Source organism: Chrysochloris asiatica, unplaced genomic scaffold (assembly GCF_000296735.1).
Source record: "Chrysochloris asiatica unplaced genomic scaffold, ChrAsi1.0 scaffold00212, whole genome shotgun sequence".
Classification (NCBI taxonomy): Eukaryota; Metazoa; Chordata; class Mammalia; order Afrosoricida; family Chrysochloridae; genus Chrysochloris; species Chrysochloris asiatica.
In genome coordinates this window covers 1694666-1714995 of record NW_006408730.1, presented here as the reverse complement: position 1 = coordinate 1714995, position 20330 = coordinate 1694666, and the positions used below count along the sequence as shown (strand labels likewise).

Sequence of the window (20330 nt, the reverse complement as noted above, 5' to 3'; positions counted from 1 at the left end):
GGACATTGTTTCATTCTGCTGTGCATGGGGTCGCTATGAGTCGGTTCCGACTCAATGGCACCTGACAACAACAACATACAAATAAATGATTAATTATAAATGTGGTGAAAAGCACTGATTATTTGTTGTTGTTGTTGTTGTTAGGCGCCATCAAATCAGTACCAACTTATAGTGACCTTATACACAACAGAACGAAATACTGCCCGATCCTGGGCCATCCTCCTAATTGTCACGCTTGAGTCCATTGATGCTGCCACTTTCCTAATTCATCTTGATCGGGTTCTTCCTCTTTTTCTCTGACCCTCCAGTTTACCAAACATGACATCCTTCTCCAGTGAGTGGTCCCTCCTGACAATATGTCCGAAGTATGAGAGATGAAGTCTGGCCATCCTGGCCTCCAAGGAGCACTCTGGCTGCACTTTATTCCAACACAAGTCAGTTGGTTCTTTTGGCAGTCCATGGCACTTTCAATATTCTCCTCCAACACCAAAATTTAAATGCATCAATTCTTCTATGGTCTTCCTTATTCACTGTCCAACTTTCGAATGCATACGAGGTTAATGAAAATACCATGGCTTGGATCAAGTGCACCTTAGTCCTCAAGCTGACATCTTTGCTCTTCAGCACTTTAAAAAGGTCGGTGCAGCAGATTTGCCTAATGCAATACATCGCTTGAATTCTTGACTGCTGCTTCCATGAATGTTGATGGTTGATCAAACAAAAATGAAGTCTTTGACAACATCAATCTTTTCTCCACTGGTAAAAATGTTGTTTATTGGTCCAGAGGTAAGGATTTTTGTTTGAGCTAATCTGGAGAATTTTGTGCAGAGAGAAATAAGTAAATCACAAAAGAAAATGGCATACAAATCAAAGTGCCTTGAAAACCCAGATCCATAGATGTTGTTATTAGGTGCCATTGTTATTGGTGCTGACTCAGCGAACCTATGCACAACAGAACGAACCGCTTCCCGGTCCCGTGACGACCTCACAACTGTTGCTACGTTTGAGCCCACTGCTGCTGCCACTGTGTCAATCCACCTTGGGGTCTTGCTTTTTTTCTCTGACCCTCCCATTTTACCAAACATCATATCCTTCTCCACAATCCATGAACAGAAAAGGTAAAATGCACCATTTGTTGAGTTTCTGCCTTGTTTTTTGTTTTGTTTTTTAAATTTGCCTCAGATTTCGAGAAATTTTGCTACCCCTGCTTAAACCTAACAGCTCTGTCCTTGTAAATCAAGCATTATTTATTCTAAAATTTCTTCTTCATGTAGCTTGGGAGTTAACTACCTAGAGGCAGGCTTACCTACGTCTCGAGTTAAACGAATCAAGCTCACTATCTATGGAGAATTCACGGGTGCATGTGTTCTTTTCTGTATAATGAATTTATGCTTTAGCTGAACAGATTAACTTTATTACTTTTTGTAAAGCTCTTCAAATTGCCAGCTACCTTATCTATTCCATTAGGCATTGATTTGCCTCATTGAACTAAGCCCCTGAGCTGAGCTTCTTTGCCAATAGGCAACTGGACTTTAATAGAAGATATAATGGTTATAAGGAAGAAGGGGTCAAAAAGTTCATGGAATTGATAAATAATGGAAAAATTTCTCAAACTCTTTGAAACCCCCATAGATGCTTGATATAGTGGTTAAGTGCTGCCAAGTTATTTTCAACTCATCGTGATTTTGTATAGGGTTTCCAAGAAGCATCTGGTAGGTTTGATCTGATGATCTTGTGGTTTACAGTCCAGTGCTAATTCTACAGCACCACACCAGGAATCCCAAGATACACATGGCCTTTGTTATACATTTCCCTCCCAGTTCTTACTGATGGCACAAACTTTTAAACAAAAATTACAAATATTTTAAGTTTAATCATTTGCATACAAACTAATCACTTTAGATTTTACAATAGAGTCTAGGCAGATAAAATTAAATTAATACTTACATTTTAAAAGCTCTTCTTATCTTCATTAATAAAAATGACATGACTATTTTGGCTCAATATCTACCTTCAGTTTACATATCTCTGATAAAGTGTTTAACTCCTATAGCAAATATAGTATCGTACTGCACTCTTCAAAGAATCTGGGTTGACCACTGTCCATCCAAGTAGCCTATAGTTATTAATTTTACACTTTGGAACAACATGTGGCTTCAATGTTCCAAACAGATCCTCAATAAAATAATGAGCCTTTGACATGTCCTGTTGATGATCTCCAAGAAGCTCTAACATAGAATTTTGCCCTAATCATTGTATTACTGAAGAGCACGAACGATCCAGGCAAAACCTCCTGTTTAACAAATATGGCAAGAGATCTTCTCAGTCCCCAAACTTGACAAGATCACATCTGTCTGGAGTCCTTTAAGAGGGTAGTGTTAGATGTTAAGGAACAATTTTTTCCTACCCAATTCACCTGCAAAATTCCCTATGAATCTTCTCTTCCAATTTAAAAGTATTTATATCGTCTATCTAGAAACAGAAAGCAAATGATTTCCATCTGTTTCTCATATAGGTGAGGATACCTTCAGTTTTTCCAATAATGTTCCTTTATAACCCCACTCTTGTTTTATTTTTTTCCAAGCCATCTGTAGCAGAGACAGGATATTTTGCAGCTGATTAACATTTGTCTTAATGAAAAAAGAGATTTTCTTCAATCTTTACTAGTCCTTAGCTTTTGTTATCTCCAGGCTGTATTAGTTTACCACAAATTAATACGAAAGTTCTTTATCAATTTTGTGAGTTGCCAAATACAATAGAAGGCAACTAAAGTGAGACACAGAAATACAACCGAACAGATAAAGAGGAAGAAAACAAGGATACATTTTTCATAGTTTTTGCATTGTCTTAATTTTAGAGATTTCTGCAAAGCCGAGGCTAGAATCACCTTTTACCTCTGTAATGTTAAGAAATCCTTTGAATAGCAAAAATCATATATTTAAAATTTCTATATAAATTATGACATCTTGGTGTGGTGTTGTAGAATAAGCACAGAACTTCTAACCACGAGGTTGGCAGTTCAAACCTATTAGTCGTTCCTAAGAAACCCTATTGTTGTTAAGTGTAGTCTAGGGAGTGCTGTGACTCCATATGATAAGCACTGGACATTGAACCACAAGATCTGAGGTTCGAGCTGGCCAGTCACTCCTAGTGAGAAAGATGAGGCTTTTTGGTTCCATAAAGATTTAAAGCCTTGAACACCTTATACAGGGTCCCTATGAGTCAGAACTTAACAACATCAAAATATAAATGACATCAGTATTTTTTCATTTCTATTAAATTATCATTTTAGTTATAATAAAGTATGCTGGAAATTATTAATATTCTGCTGTGATTCCAAAAAGAAGGAGATTCTACTCAGTATCATATTTTCCAGACTGTTGTTATTAAGTGCTGTCAAGTTGGTTCCAACTTATAGAGACCCTGTGTAGGGTTTCTGAGTGAATGGTAAGTTTGAACTGCTAACCTTGCAGTTCAAACTGACCTTGCAGTCAAGTGCTTATCCTACAGTGCCACACCAGGACTCCATTTCCCAGACTACAAGTTAGTAAATTAAATCCCATATTTAGTTAAGAAGCACACTAAGACGCGGGTATATTTATAGAGACTTACTTTCGTATACACATCACTCTGTTAAGTATCATCTCTCCCAAAGCTAAAAATGACACACTTTCCAATTCATACTAAACTGATTTTATTCAACTTATTGTTTTAAACAACATATGTATAAATATAAGAACAATGTGACATTTAGGTATTTCCAAAAGCCCAATTAAATATGCCCTTCTCTTAGATGTACAAAACTCTGATGAACGCAAGAATATTATGAGACTTTTAGGAATTACAAACAAATGCTGGTGAGTGTGTGGAGAGACAAGAACCCTCCTACATTGCAGGTGGGAATGTAAATGGTGTAACTACTGTGGAAAATGGTATGGTGCCTCCTCAGAAAGTCGGAACTAGAAATACTGTACGACCCCAATTCCTTTACTTGGTATATATCCACAAGAAATAAGAATCAGGACATGAGAAGACATGCACACCTATGTTCACTGCAACACTATTCATAACAACAAAAAGATGGAGACAACCTCAACAATGAAGACTGCATAAATAAACTTTGGTGCATACAATGTAATATAATGCAACACTGAAGAATAATGAATCTGTGAAATATTTCATAACATGGGTGAACCTGGAGTGCATTGTTGTTGTTAAGTGCTGCCAAATCGATTCCGACTCATAACAACTCTGTATAGCGTGTCTAAGGAGTGGCTGGTGAGTTTGAACCACAGACCTTGTTGTTCAAACCGACCTTGTGGTCGAGTGCTTACCTGATACCACCACACCAGGTCTCCTAAAGGGTACTATTGTTGTTGTTAAGTACCGTGGAGTCAGTATTAAGCTGAGTGAAATTAGTTAATCACAAACATTGTATGAAACCACTATTGTGAAAGCTCAAGAAAGGTTTTCATACACAAACTTTTTTTGATTGTTCCCAAGGATGGAAGTGTATGGAGAGTAATTCACTGGCTAGAGGGTTAATAGTTAACACATGTTAACTGGGTTTATAGAGAGGGCAACATACAAGAAGAGGGAGGCTGGCAGAATAATGATGATGACACAGGGAGGTATGCAAGGACTAAAGGGATGAAGACAAATAGTGATATGTACACAACCTTGGAACAATAGTGTTCTGCGGGTAAATACATGAAAAGAGACACAGGTGGAATCAGTATGGCAGAAAGAGTGGTGGGAGTCTACCCACAAATATATAAGGGTTTGAAAGAGGATATTTGTGCATGGGTAGTTACCTTTGCTGCAAACACAACTATGAATGTGGTGAAGCATTGTTGTTAAGTGCCATGGAGTCAGTTTTGACTCATAGTGATGAAAATGTCTTAGACATTATCAAACATTTTAATGAAATGAGTTGCTGAGCCTGGGAGCTCTAAACCACACTCTCAGGCGATACCATGGTGAAAAGGTTTAACAGTCCACAAAGACAATATTCTACATCCTACTTTGGTGAGTAACATCTGGGATCTTAAAAGTTCACGAGCAGCCATTTAAGTTGCATCTATTATTATTCTCATGTGCAGAATAAAGAAGAGTGATGAGAATTGAAGTTGCTTGGAATTAATTAGTCCAATGGACCAATTGAACATGTGAACATCAGTATCCATGACTCAGAGACCAGAAGAACTAGATGGTGCCCGGCTACCACTACCAACTGTTCTGAAAGGGGTCACATTAGAAGGTCCCAGATAGAGTAGGCAAAAAATGTGGAACAAAACTCAAAATTATAAAAAAGATGACTGGGCTTATTGGTCAGAAGAGACAGGAGGAGTCTGACAATATAGCCTTCAACCACCCTTCAGATCTGGAAAGAAACTCACCATTGTGGTCCAATTTTCAGCCAAGCAGTACATAAGTACATAGTGGGAATACCACTAGTAATCTATGCTCACCCTGGAATGTCCAATTAGTCAAAACCAGATGGACAACATTTACCTCAGGGCAAAGTTGAGACGAGATGGGAAAGTGGGTGGAATGGAAAGAGGAACCACAGGGAGGAAGTGGGATAACTGCTTTTGCATGGAGGGAAGTGCAGTCAATGAGATGAAACAAAATGTATGATTTGTTAAATGTAAAACTGATTAACTTGTCTGCAAACCTTCACTCAATTCACAGTAAAACGTTTCTTTTGTTTTTGTTTTTTAAAAGACATATCTTTCTGTGATTATATTACTATAGACTGCTATAGAGTTTCTTAAAAGGGCATATTGATCCCCACCTCCACCCAAATTGCTGATTTTTCTTAACTGCTTGGGCTTTCTTGAACAATCATTATGAAACAGCAAAGATGACTGTTGCTAAAACAAGGAGTAATACTGAATTGTTGAGTCAACAGTGAATAGGAGCCACCAATAGTTCAAATTTTGACAACAGCTTTCTTCTAGATCTACCTAAAAATGCATTTTATTTGGGGTGAAGGAGAGTGTCATGAATTGTTTCCCCTCAAAATATATGTAACTTGGCTAGGTCACAATTACCAGAATTTGTATTGTTTTCCTCCATTTTGGGATATGTGTAGTGAATCTGATCATTGGTATGTTAATGAGGTAGGATTAGTTGAGTTTGTATTTTGAGTCTTACAAGAGGAATGACTCAAGGACCACCCTTGCTCAAGTCAAACTTGTGCTTCAGTTGCACCTTTTATCTTAAAAGAGATAAAAGAAGAGAGACGAGAACAGTGAAGGAGGGACTGACTATAAGCAAGAAAGAAGAGCTGGGAGCAGTGTGTGCCCATTGGACTTGGGGCCACTGAGCTAAGAACCTCTTAGACCCAGAAGAAGATTGATGCCAAGACATTTGGATATCTCCAAGAAACGTTGAGCCTACAGATGTTGAAAGGGAACAAGGACTTTCCTACAGAACCTACAAAGAGAGAAACCCTTCTACTATATTTGGCATCCTGAATTTGGACTTCTAAACTGTGAGAGATTATGTTTCTTTTTTTTTAAAGCATCCATTTGTGGAGCAAATGTTATAGAAGCACTAGGTAACTAAGACAGAGGGAGACAAAATTCCTTGGCAGAAAATACTCATATGTAAGGGTTAAGATAAAGTAAGGCACAAAAGAATGTCAAGGTTAAAAAGGAAAGGATCGCATAGGTGTATTGAAAGGGCATTGCAAGTTTGTTCCTGTACAAATTAAGTTGTTGCTTTCCTTCTTCTTTCGTTCACGGGTGGGTGTTTTTCTTTATTTCTTCATTGACATTGAAGAAATACAGAAACAATGAACAATCCCATGGGTAGCATCATATTAAATAATATTGTCTCCTTCTAAGGTAATAGCATTGTCCAAACATCTCGTGTGTAAGCAAGATCCATGTCACCAGGTTAAGGTGGAAATCAAAGTCCCCTGGTTGGAAAAGATGTGAGTATTTGCTCTGGAACTGAAGTTAAGAGGTAATACAGCTGAAGTTAAGAGTTAATAATAATGATAACTCCATTAAAAAAACAAAAACAAAAAAAAACTAACCTCAAGTAAAAGTTCTAAGACTTTAAGGAGCTATTTATTATCAGGAAACACTTGCATTTACAATGTCTAGCTAAAACACTACCATTTACAATGTCTAGCTAAAATACTGCCATTTTAGCAATGTTAGCTAAAAAAGAAACGTGATTTTAGGGTAAACATAGAATAACGGAAGATGTCATAGAAAAGCCTTGGGAAAGAAGATAGGAAATAAAAGTAAATATACTAAAACAAAAACAACCAAATGAGCTAATGGTCAGGCTCTAAAATGGAAAATTAAAATTCACATCAGCAATGCAACTTTAATCTCTTACTTAAAATCCACAAAACAATAGAGGCACATTCAAAGAAGATTATTAGTAAATCAACTGACTGAATGATTCTCCCACATAGCTGCTTTAGTTTTTGTCAAATAATAACCAGAAAAAATGAACATAGATGTGAGTTATCATTTAGAGGCAGTTTTTTCAGATAAGATTCAAAGTCTTAGAAACAATCATCACCAAAAATTCTTTTTAGCACCTCCAATTCCCTGTCTTTTAAAAACTCAGATTATAATATGAGGAAATCAACAGAATACTTAATTAATGGATTTTAGTTATAGCAACAAACATGTGCTCATGTAATTCTTACCTGTCCACCTTTAGGCTGGTATTTGATGTTGTCAGTTGATCCAATTTTAGACTTGACATTCTTCAGGTCTGGCAGTGGTTGGTTAATAAGCCGGAGCTGCTTGGGAGTAGCAGGAGATTTTGGAGGAGTACGTATGATGGCGACTTTCTTCTCACTGGGCACCAAGATGGCAGATTTGGGGGTTCCAGGTGTATGTGGGGTCCTGGGGTAGCTAGGGGTTCCAGGAGTGCCTGGTGTGCGTGAAGAATAACTTGGTGGTGTGCCAGGTGTGATGGCAGTTGATCCAGGGGTAGTGGGTGTTGAGGTGCCACTTTTTCCTGCTCTGCGAATTGGCTCTGACCCTGTATTAACAAGCAAATAAAACAATAGCCACAGCATTAGAATGTTCTCCTCCAGGGATCTCTTTTTCTCATAGATGGTAAGAATGGAATGCATTTAATTTCTAAATGATTTAGAAATGCATGTATTTTTATAATCACCCCCCAAATGGTAAAGAACCTTTTTTCTTTCATATCTTGCTCCTTTTGAGCTGGTATTGCTACCAACACAAGGATACAATCTGGTTATTCTCCTTAATACTCATATGAGTGTCAAAACTATTTTCTTCTGATATGACCATTAAAGCAAATGGCTCTGTCTTTCACTGAGAAATGAGTCTACAGCGACTCTTTCTGCTATGTGGTCTATCCAGTTCTCTGTGCAGTAATTTCATCAGAGACCCAGGTGGACTCCCAACATAGACCCATGCATTTAGATCACATAGCTTTTATGAAGTGGTATTTATTAAATTGTGCCTAAATATTATTTTCTCAGCTTGTCTAGAGGAGCACTGTGAGTTGTTTATTAAAAACTGTTCATAGTATGTCATATATGAGTACCAGTATTTTCCTGCTAAATCCTGTATTGTGTCTTTGGTAAGGAAACTTTACTCAGCTTTTAATATAAAAAAATCCTATCTCTCTATAAGAACTGGAGTTCTATAATCACCTGTTGATGATAAACCTTCTGACTAATCTTTACCCTCTGTTTTCATCACAAATTTAGGAGCTTGGAGCCAAATCAATAATCCACCACTGTCCATCACATAGGATATTTTGAGATGCATTGCTTTGCCTCAACTTGCCCTCCACCTCATTTTATTTTATCCTACCCCTGTCCTATACTACATTTCTATCATATTATCTTTTTGAATGTAAGCATTTGAATGACATTTTCAGTGCTTTTTTTTTTTTTTTTTTAAAGAATACATGTATAAGTAAAAGGACAGGATCTTGCAGATTTCAAAGCCCTTTTATGAATACATTTTTATCTTATAACCACGTCAACATGTATGATAGCTAGGGGTTAAACCCACACCAAACCAACTGCCGTATTCAACTCAGACTTACAGTGAAATATTTACAGGAGCAGACAACCTCATCTTTTTCCTGCAGAACCGCTGGTGGGTTTGAACCTCCAATCTTGTGGTCAGTGCTAACTCTTATTATTATCATAATTAAGAAAACAGGACATTGAGGCTGATTTGGCCAGATGATTGTGAAATTCTAAGTCAAATATGATAGGTAGCTTTTGAGGAGCCATATTTTTTTTAATATTCCATCTGTAACTTGTTACTTAATGTGGCTAGGAAAATTGGAGCAGTAAAAATGAAATGCACATATAAATATAAAGATCAATATCCTAGGCATTAGCAAGCTGAAACAGGCTGGTATTGGCCATTTTGAATCAGACAATCATTGATTTACCATGCCAGAAATGAAAAATTGAAGAGGAATGGCGTCACATTCATTTACAAGGGATAGGGTAAGTGTAAGGAGGTTTCTTATATACTTGTAATGTATGACAATGTAAACATACTCATGGGTCTAGGTTCCACCTCCTAGAGAAACACAGGACAATTTTATTTCCTGTTTAGTGATCAGTTTTCACATACTGAAAGCCCTATGTCCTTTTGATCTTTTGACTGTAGGGCTCACATAAAAACTCTTCACATGATAATATGGAATAGGATGTGAGAAAACTAAAGTGATAAATTAGTGCTCCTTCTGTGATTTTTATTGATCCCCCTTCTCTCCCCTCCCCCCCAAATGGCATCTCAAGGCTCAGGTAATACAATCACTTCCAACTTGGCTTTTTGCAGCTTTTCTAACCCTGGTTTGGTTGTGAACCAATATTTTAATGTAGAAGTGAGCCAGTTACTATGTCCTTCCACAGAGCAGTGTTCAATAAACATACATGTTTTTATTAGTAGAAACTAGAATCAGAAGTCTGCTGAATGTTTTTTTCTTTATGGAGATTGAGTTGAAGCAATATTACAAATGTTGTTGTTGTTAAGTGCTGTTGAGTCAGTTCTGACCCATAGCAACCCTGTATAGGGTTTCCGAGGCTGTAAATCTCTACGGGAGTAGAAAGCCTTATCTTTCTCCCGCGGGTCGGCTGGTAGTTCCGAACTGCTGACCTTAAGGTTCACAGCCCGATTTGTAATCACTATGTTACCAGAGCTCCTTCATTATTGATGTAGAAAACAACTTTTATTAAAAGAAATAAAATGTTACTAAAGTTATGTCCATACCTGTAGAAAATGATTTTAAGCTTCAAGAAGAGTGTTACATCTGAAGAATGAGAAATGATCATAAGTATTAAGGTCTTAACACTGAAGTTCAATGCAAATAATCAAATTGTACTATAACAGACTTTAGTTTTCAAAATGGAGACCCGGTAGCACAGTGGGCGAAGAGCTGGGCTGCTAACCACAAAGTCAGTAGTTCAAATCTACCAGCCATGAGATAAAGATGAGGCTTTCTGCTCCTGTTAAGATAGACAGCCCAGGAAGCCCTATTTGGGTTTGATATGAGTTGGAACTGACACAACCATCACCAGTTATCAAAAAGATAAGTTTAAGTGTTTCCTATTTGGTCTGAAACTGAAGAGTCTGAAACTAAAACAATTTTGAACAGTATTTACCAGTTACCGTATGAAACCTCAATGAAAATACCTTCCTTTTTTATCTGGCAAAAGAAACCCATGGCATAGCACTGCTTCCGTTAGATCTTTTCAATAGCTGTACAAATGCCAGAACATTCCATGTGCCATTAAGGAGACGACAGGAGAATAGAAGTAGGTAAAGTGCCTGTTTTTCTAATTGCATGTATGCCTTTTAGTTACTATTACATAGAAATAAGATAGACCCTTCCTTCCCCTTAGATTACTTGAAGATCAGTTATGTTATTTACCAAATCATACAATGCAATATGCTTTTGAACATAAGTTAAGTTTAAACTCCTGATGTGATGCTTTAGGATAAACACTTGACTGCTAACCACAAAGTTGGCAGTTCAAAGCCACCAGCCACTCCTCAGAAACTGTACAGGGCTGCTATGAGTTGGAACTGACTCAACGGCACTTAACAACAACAACAAAATTAAAAATCAAAACAGAAAAGGCTTAGAACATTATAAAAAGTAATTTATGTAACGATACATTCAAAAATGCAGATGCAGTGGCTTGAACATGGTACCTTTATGGAGAAAATACCACTGTGTTCCCATAGTAACAAATACAAGGATACATTAAGGTATCCCTTTGGGGGTACATAGTGCCTGTAAGACCATATTTTATCTCATCATCCCTGGAATTATTTCTCATGGCCAATCTCAACCTCAGATATTTGGAGATGAAGTTTATCCCTGGAGATCACTTACTTTTATATGTCCTCTCTGCTAGTTTATTTGAGCACTTTCTTTTTGCTAAGATTATAAGAGCTTTAGTTAAAATCTGAATGATGAAAACAACGCTGAAAAGAACAAAGAATAAAGTAGGAAAGCTTACATTTTCTGATTTTAAACTACATCACAGAGTTACAGTAATCAACACAGCTATGGCCAACTGACTTATGACAAGGGTGCTACGTCCATTTGATGGAGAAGGAAGAGTTCCTTCAATAAGTTATGATGGGAAAACTGGGTTTCCACATGCAGAATATGAAACAAGATCCATGATTTACACCATACACACTCACACACAAAAATTAAAACTGGATCAGATATCTAAATATGCAAACTAAAACCATAAAAGTTTAGAAGCAGGGGTCGCAATGTCAGGTTCAGCTCACAACAATGGAAGGTCTAACATACTAACAAAAACACAAACAGCAAAAACTACAACAAATAAATGAGACCTCATAAAGATTAAAAAGGTTTTCTTTTTTTCATCAAAAGACTTTACTGAAAAAGTAAAAAGACAAGCTACCAAAGAGAAGATTATCTTTGGAAATCATATGTCTGGTAGGAATCTAACAGCAAAAATATGTATTAAAATCTTCAAAAACTTAACAACAAAAAGACAGATAAGCCCATCATAACATGGTCGAGATCTTGAATAGACATTTCACCAAAGAGGACATTCAAATGCATATCAAACATTTGAAGATAAACAATATCATTAATCATCTGAGAGATGCAAGTCAAAAACACAATACCACTCACACTAGGATGATACCATGTCAAACATAAAAACAAATAAACAACAACAGAAAATAAACATGTTGGAAAGGATATGAAACCCTCATCCATTCTGGTGGAAATGCAAAATGGTCCATCCTTTGTGGAGAACAGTGCAAGAGGTCCTCAAAATATAAAAAAACCCAGAACTACCCTTTGTTGTTTGTGTTAGGTGCCTTTGGTCGGTTCTGACTTACAGTGACCTTATGCACAACAGAACAAAACGCTGCCAGATTCTGCACCATCCTCACACTTGTTATTCCTGAGTCCATAGCTGTTGCCACTATACCAATCCATCTCGTTGGGGATCTTCCTCTTTTTAACTGACAAAGTGCCATGGACTGCCAAAAGAACCAATAGATCTGTTTTGGAAGAAGTGCAGCCAGAGTGCTCCTTGGAGGCCAAGATGGCTAAGTTTCGTCTCTCATGCTTTGGACATATTGTCCAGAGGGAACAGTCACTGGAGAAGGATGTCATGGTGGGTAAGGTGGAGGGTCAGAGAAAAAGAGGAAGACCCCTAACGAGATGGATTGGCCAGGTGGCATCGATTGATGGACTCAAGTGTGGCAGCGGTGGTGAGGTTGGCCCAGGATCGGACATTGTTTCATTCTGCTGTGCATGGGGTCACTATGAGTTGGTTCTGACTCGATGGCACCTGACAACAACAACATCCTTTTACCAAGCATGATGTGCTTCTCCAGGAATTGGTCCCTCCTGATAATATATCTTTAATATGAAAGACAAAGTTTCACTACCCTGACCTCTAAGAAACATTATTCTGGGTGTACTTGTAACAGAGATTTGTTTGCCCCACTGGCATTCCATGGTATTTTTAGTATCCATCTCCAACACCTTACTCAAATGCATCAATTCTTTTATGGTCTTCCTTACTCACTGTTCAATTTTCACATGCAAATGAGGCTACTGGAAATGACATGGCTCGAGTCAGGCACACCTAAATCCTCAAATTGACATCTTTGCTCTTGAACACTTTAAAGAGGTCTTGTTCAGCAGATTTACCCAATGTAATATGCTGTTTGATGTCTTAACTGCTGCTTCCATGAGTGTTGATAGTGGATCTAAGCAAAACGAAGTCTTTGACTACAATTTTTCTCTCCATTTATTGGTCCAGTGGTGTGGAGTTTTGTTTTCTTTACATTCAGGTGCAAATCATACTGAAGGCTATGGCCTTTGTTCTTCATTTGTTAGTACAGTCAGTCCTCTTCGCTTTCAGCAAGCAAGGATGTATCAACTGTGTATTACAGGTTGTTAATGAGTCTTCCCCCAATCCTGATCCCAATTCTTCTTCATAAAACCCAGTTTCTCAGATTTCATGTTCTGTGTACAGATTGAATAAGTATGGTGAATGAGTACAACCCTTGTGCAAACTTTTTCTGATTTTAAACCATTCAGTGTCCCCTACTCCTGGGCACTTTCACAGAAGATTTGAGAGCAAAGATTCAAAAAAAGACATACATGCCAATGTTCACTGCAATTCTATGGGTGAAAGCCAAATGTGGTAACAACCTAAATGCCCATCAATATACGAATTGATAAGGAAACTCAGCCTGTAGGAGAAATGAAGTCTTGATATATGCTATGCTGTATGGACAAAGCTTGAAGACATTATGCTAAGCAAATAACAAAAGAACAAATATGTATGGCCTCATGTCAAAATACAAGAAAAGGCAAAAGGATACAGTTCAAATTTATTAATGGTTATCAGGGTTGGGGGGGATAAGGTAGCTTAATGGTGATGGAAAAATTGTATTGATTAATGATGTAGTTGTACCGGCAATTATTGTAATTGCTGACAATAAGTTATATACCAGCAAAAAGTTGAATTGGCAAGTCATGTGATAAATATATTTCTAATAACCAAAAAAAAAAAAAGAGTGTGATAGTTGGAATTTTGTGTCAACTTGACTGAGCTAAAGCTCCTCTGTGGTTTGGCAGTTGAAATGCAGGTATACCCCATGATGATACTTAATGTGATAAAACCATAAATGGATTAAGGATGGGATTTGTTATTGTTAAGGTCCATTGAGTCGATTCTGAGTAGCTCGTGGGTTTGAACCACCAACTTTGTGGTTCCAAGTCCAGTGCTTATTTTACAGTGCTACACCAGGAGTCCAATTTAATGAGGTTATTAATACATGAGGTTATTAATATCTAGCCTTCAATATTGATGTTAAAATAACCTTTAGAATTTAGAACTTCGCATCTTAATGTGTTCAATTTATTACTGTTGTTTTTGCTGTTGTTAAGCGCTGTTGAGTTAGTTCTGACTCATAGTTATCCTGTATAGTGTTTCCAAGGAGAACTTGAACTGCCAATTAGGAGGTTCAAACTGACCTTGAGCATTAACCCACAGTGCCACACCAGAATTCCTTGTTAGTTGCTGTCAAGTCCATTCGGGTGCATGGTGAATCACGCACTCAATAAATGGTAGCTGTCTTTGTTGTAGAGTCCTGATACAGTGCTGTAGGATCAGCACTGGACTGTGAACCACAAGGTCGGCAGTTCAAACTCACCAGCTGCTCCTTGAAAACCCTATATAGGATCGTCATGAGTCGGAACTGACTCCAGGGCATTTAACAACAACAACAACAACATCTTTGTTGTGGAGTACCGGCATGGCACTGTAGGATAAGCACTGGACTGTGAATTATAAAGTTAATGGTTCAAACTCACCAGCTGCTCATCAGAAACCCTATACAGGGTCCCTATGAGTTGTAATGACTTCATGGCACTTAACAACAATTTTGTTGAAATAGTAAAATAGTTATGAAGCTAATTTGACTCTATGTTTTACTAGATACTTAGTATAGCAAATTGCCTTAAGTGGAAATGACTAGAACTAGCTACAAAAACTCGTGAAAGTAACTGCCAGCCAATTCATTATGGGTCATCAATCAAAATAAATCTAAGCTCCAGAACATGCAGTCTCAGTGGAACGTTAACGCAACAAACTGAATACAAGCCTACATTTTGACTACTTACTCTCCTGTTGGATTTTAGAACTTGGAATTCTAGTAAGAGTCAAGCTTATACTGGTGTATATTTTTTAAATCCATCCATACTGGTTTTCTCTATTAATTACTTCTTACTGAATCAATGAGGACTGTGTGGATCAGCAGTAGAATTCTCCCTTTTCATGAGGGAGACCCAGTCAATTTAGGCTTGCATGTTGCTATGAAACTGAACACATTTAAGCAGACTTTTCAGATGAAAACAAACTAGAAAAAAAAAAAAAAAGCCTTGACACTTATGTCAGAAAACCAGCCAGCCAATGGAATCCCTACAGATCACACGGATCCAATACTGTTGTCCTGTTGTACATGGGGTTGCTATGAGTTGGTAACTGACCTTGGTAGGTAACAACCACAGTTTAATGAATAATAGGGTGACAGGTATCCATGTCTTTCATCAGTGGATTTTGACTCAAACAGCTAGGTATTTAGGAGTCATCGAGAGTCTGGATTTTCTGATTCTTAGGACTACGATGTTCTATTTTTAATGCACATTCTATTTCGACGATGTAAAAAACATAATATGCTCTAAGCTACTTACAGGGTTTTAAAAAAATGATAACAAGGGAATAAAAATAAAAATAAACCTACTAGTGGTCCGTCGTGCTGAGGATGAGATGGAACTGTTAAGAGAGAAGGAATTCTCATCTCTGTCTCCTGATACACCTCGGCGAGGAGGGAGGATGGAGGAAGGTCTTGGCAAAGAAGAGCGCTTTTCTGGACTCTTGGTAATTCCATCCTGATGGAGAGAAAAGAGAATGTGGTACTTCAGATAGATGGAGTGGTTACATTGCTCTGACTTTTCCCTGCTCTGGTTATGATAGGTGAATGTATTTTAAAACATTCATCATCCCGATGTGGTGCTGCAGGTTAATGTGCTGGACTGTAAGGTCAGTTTGAACCTCAAAGTCAGCGGTTCAAGCTTACCAGCTGCTCCTTAGAAACCCTATATAGGGTTGCTATGGCTAAGAACCAACTTGATGGCACTTAACAACAGTAACTTTTACACACTTTATAACTTACACATATTTGTTCAAACAACCAAGCCTAAACTATTTTATATAATGTGACTTTTTATTATTAGATTATCTATAATATGCTACATTTAAAAATATAATACATAACATATAATTTGTTGTATTAGTTTATATTTAAATTTTCACAAGATATTCAAACTAGTAATCAATTAATCTTGGATAGTATATCTAGATAGAGACATTTTTCTATATATATTTTTACCGATTAGGTTATTCTATTGAAACTTTTAACTTGTATAAGTTAATAATAGGGTCTATTGTTTATGTCTTATCCACTTTAGAATTGTAAGGTTTTGCTTTCCTGCATCTTGTCTTATAACCTTTTCCCAAGTCATACTCCTTTCTGCACCTTTTATTGACCTACCGCCTTACCTTGTTACCAGATTCTGAGTATGGCAAACGGTCTGTGGAGCCCGATGAGTTGGGCTGTATTAAAAAACTGTCAGAAAATGTAGCCCTTTTAGTCGTACTAGGGCAGGCTGAGCTGCATCTTGGGGACTTTGTGCTACCCTGTAAGGCAGGAATCTTTGACAAGGTAGAATTCTAGCCGTGAAAGAAAACAAACAAAAGCACAAAATAAACCAAAATATGAAGCAAAAAGAAAATGAAAAAAAAAAAAACATATAATAAATTAAATGCTTGACCTTAATAAGAACACATGATAAATAATTATGCACATAATTAATGACAGAGATGTATACTTATGTGGGAACAAGGCACTTTCATTAAACACCTCCTATTAACTGGAATTAATTTAAGACTAATCATACACAAATGTGTGCCATACATAAACATAAAATGAATGCATAATTATTTGACCTTATATTCATCAGGTCTAGACCACATTTCCATATTCTCTTTATAATCTTTACTTCTTAGCTTTGTGACTAGTTTTGCTTTATACACAGAAGTGGCACAGTGAGTATTTACTGAGTAAATGGTAGGTGGATGGATGGATGGATGAAGGCTGAATAGGTTGGATGGATAGAAGAATGATTAATATTAAATTAAATATTAAATCCCTTAAATATGAAGGTATTAGCTTTGTGAAATCCTGAGACCCAGAATGATGATTTGATGCAGGATTACGTAAATTCTTAACTGTACTCAAAGAAACATACGACATGATTGAAGGTAATCATGCTGTAATTTACCTACAAAAGAGGGGCAAGGACAGACCCTTTTTGGGAAGAAACTTCCCATTGTTAAAGTCTAGAGCCAGAGTTTAGGATGGAAGTAGAAATAAATATCATCACAGCACTAATGTGTGGACTACTTTGGTGGAACAGAGTCATTGCAAGCATTTTGGGGCTCTGAGGCTGACTGAGGTGGCCACGTTTCTTCAGAAGTGACTTGCTCAAAGATATAATAGTTTCAAGATGTTCTGGTCTTAGCAATATGCTTGGATTAACCTGAGGACCCAATTATAGAAAGTGTGTGGAAACAATTCCCACATTATACTCGTATATTTATATCCAATACTTAGTATACTCCTAAAATACTACTTGTATTTTCAATGACTTTACTGTAAAAGTGAGTATTACAGGCATCTTTGCATCTGTACCTTCTAGAGGGCTCCTTATCACATTCTGATGAGGTAATGACATTTGGCACAATGAACAACTCTTTGCAAATTCTTTGCAAACGATAAACTTTTTCAAAGTACTCTTGTAATAATTGAAATCACTCACTATAAAAGACCAAAATAAGTCTTGCAATAATTGAAATCACTCCAGTATGAGAGCCCCAATCAAGAGCCCCAAATAATAAATTCCACTGTCAAAGGATGTCTTGCCAATAAAAACCATTATTTTATAAAATAATTCTTAAGATGGAAAAATATTACAAATGGAAGTTATCAAGATGATGATTAAACTTTGTTTCTCGTTCAAAAGATGATGCTAGTGGCAACATTACAAAAATGTAATTTGATGTATAATTCTCCAACTTAATAACAATAGTGATGAAATATTCTTTATGTATTTCTATGTAAGATTTCTAATTAATCCACTGTTCTACAATGATACTATATTCACAAAATATTTTGAGATTTTACCAGAATTTTTTCTCTAATAAACACAAGCCTATGGTATAATTCATATATTGACACCATTTGAAGGATTTAGAACAACAGATATTTTAGGGCTGACAATGACAATTTTTTTTTTTTTTTTAAAGATTGAGAAAATTTATTTTAAGACAGTCTACTTTAGTGTAGTGGTTACTAATCGGGCTGTGAGCCGCAAGGTCAGCAGTTCGAAACTACCAGCTGTTCCGTGGGAGAAAGATGAGGCTTTCTGCTCCCGTAAAGATTTACAGCCTCGGAAACCCTGTACAGGGTCACTATGAGTCAGAACTGACTCCACGGCACATAACAACAACAACAACACAAGTTTGTTTCTTATCAGAGAGCTGCAGGGCTTATACATAATGAGTCCATTTAATAAGTAAAATGAATAGTGTGGCCAAGTTAGACTCTAGAATTAATAACATTTTTATGCATAAACTACAGCCAGGATGTAATTTGGTAAGGTGGAGGGTCAGAGAAAAAGAAGAAGACCCCCAGGGAGATGGAATGGCAAAGTGGCAGTATCAATGGGCTCAAGCATGGCAACAATTGTGAGGTTGGCCCAGGATTGGGCAGTGTTTTGTTCTGTTGTGCAAAGGGTCGCTATGAGTCTGTACCAAGTCTATGGCACCTGATAACAATAGTCAGTATGATGCATTTCTAAGTTCTAAAAATGAAATTCATCACCAAAGAGACTGCCCATCAAAATCCTAAGTCTTAATTTACAGGTCTTGATAACTCCCGAGGAAAATATTTGCAAGGAAGTGAGTTAGATGTATGGCTTTTTGAAGAAAGCTATGTTGGTCTACCACATGGCTCATGGGTGACTCTGTTAAAAATACAGACAAGTATGACAAAGTCAAGGAGATTTTCACAAGAAAATAATTATACAATTTGGCTGCCACAAAAATAGCAGTTGCAACTGGTATTTTCTCTCAAGTTTTAACCTCTGTAACAACTTCAGCAGAGTCAGAAGTCCTCACAGATTGCACACATCACTTCTTGTTTTAGATCCACAGCATCTTGAGTGGGAAGTGTTATTGGGTCAGCACAAGTCATTCTTTTTTGATTGATCCCACCCACAAGTGACTGAAAATGAAGTGTGACTTAGGGGAAAAAAAAAAAAAAAAAGAGCCACTGAATTGCTTCAAAATACAGAGGACAACTCCTAATGCCATGTTGACAAGCAAAACAAACCAACAAAACCAACCTACCAATTAAAAAGAAAAAAAAAAAAAATGTAAGTCAGGTTTATAATGAAGATCAGCTGAAAAATCAGACAGACTATTCTGATGGATGTACCAATGATCAGAGAGAACTCAATTAAAATCTAGTTTAGTGTTTTAGGGGCTTGTTAATCTTACGTCTTCAAAAAGACAAGAGAGAAAAAAGTAGCTTTATGCTGAGAGATGTATGTGATTTCTGCCATGAATGTAAGCTTTGAAAACTGATTTGACTGATTTATTTGAAGACCAAGGAATTTGGAATTTCCTAGAGATTTTCCAAACAATGTCCACTTAACAATTATTTTCCTAAAGGGGCAAAGTTCAGATGTACTTTATTGAATCTACTCATGAAGACTAATTTTAAATTTCAAATAGTAATATTAAGAACAGTAATAACTATCACTATCAAATGAGTACTATGTGATAGCATATACTGTTTTATATTTACTATATTTAATTTTTAAAACTAACATGATACAGAGGCGCTCTGGTAGCATAGTGGCTACGAATCGGGCTGCGAGCCGCAAGGTCAGCAGTTCGAAACTACCAGCTGTTCCGCGGGAGAAAGATGAGGCTTTCTGCTCCCGTAAAGATTTACAGCCTCGGAAACCCTGTGCAGGGTCGCTATGAGTCGGAACCGACTCCACGGCACATAACAACAACACGACACAGGAATTTTAAATTCCCTTATTTTTGGAAAATCAAAGCAGGGGAGTTAGATGATCAGACAGCTAATAAACATTCAGGATTTAGATCTGGTTGCTTCATAGCCTGCTCATAAGCACCATAA

At 37.0% G+C, this 20330-nt stretch overlaps 1 protein-coding gene across 5 annotated transcripts in view; it reads right to left on the bottom strand.

Annotated features, from left to right (window-relative positions):
• MAP2 (microtubule-associated protein 2) overlaps nt 1-20330 on the bottom strand; it is a 93662-nt gene that overhangs the window by 17982 nt on the left and 55350 nt on the right. For 4 of the 5 annotated variants that reach the window (XM_006872737.1, XM_006872736.1, XM_006872733.1 and 1 more), the window contains 2 exons: nt 15801-15948; nt 7679-8019 (listed from right to left, as the gene is read on the bottom strand). In XM_006872737.1, the coding sequence (XP_006872799.1) occupies nt 7679-8019; nt 15801-15948 (489 nt within the window). Of the gene's footprint in view, nt 1-7678; nt 8020-15800; nt 15949-16618; nt 16790-20330 lie in introns of all 5 variants that reach the window. The other variant, XM_006872735.1, reaches the window with a different exon arrangement.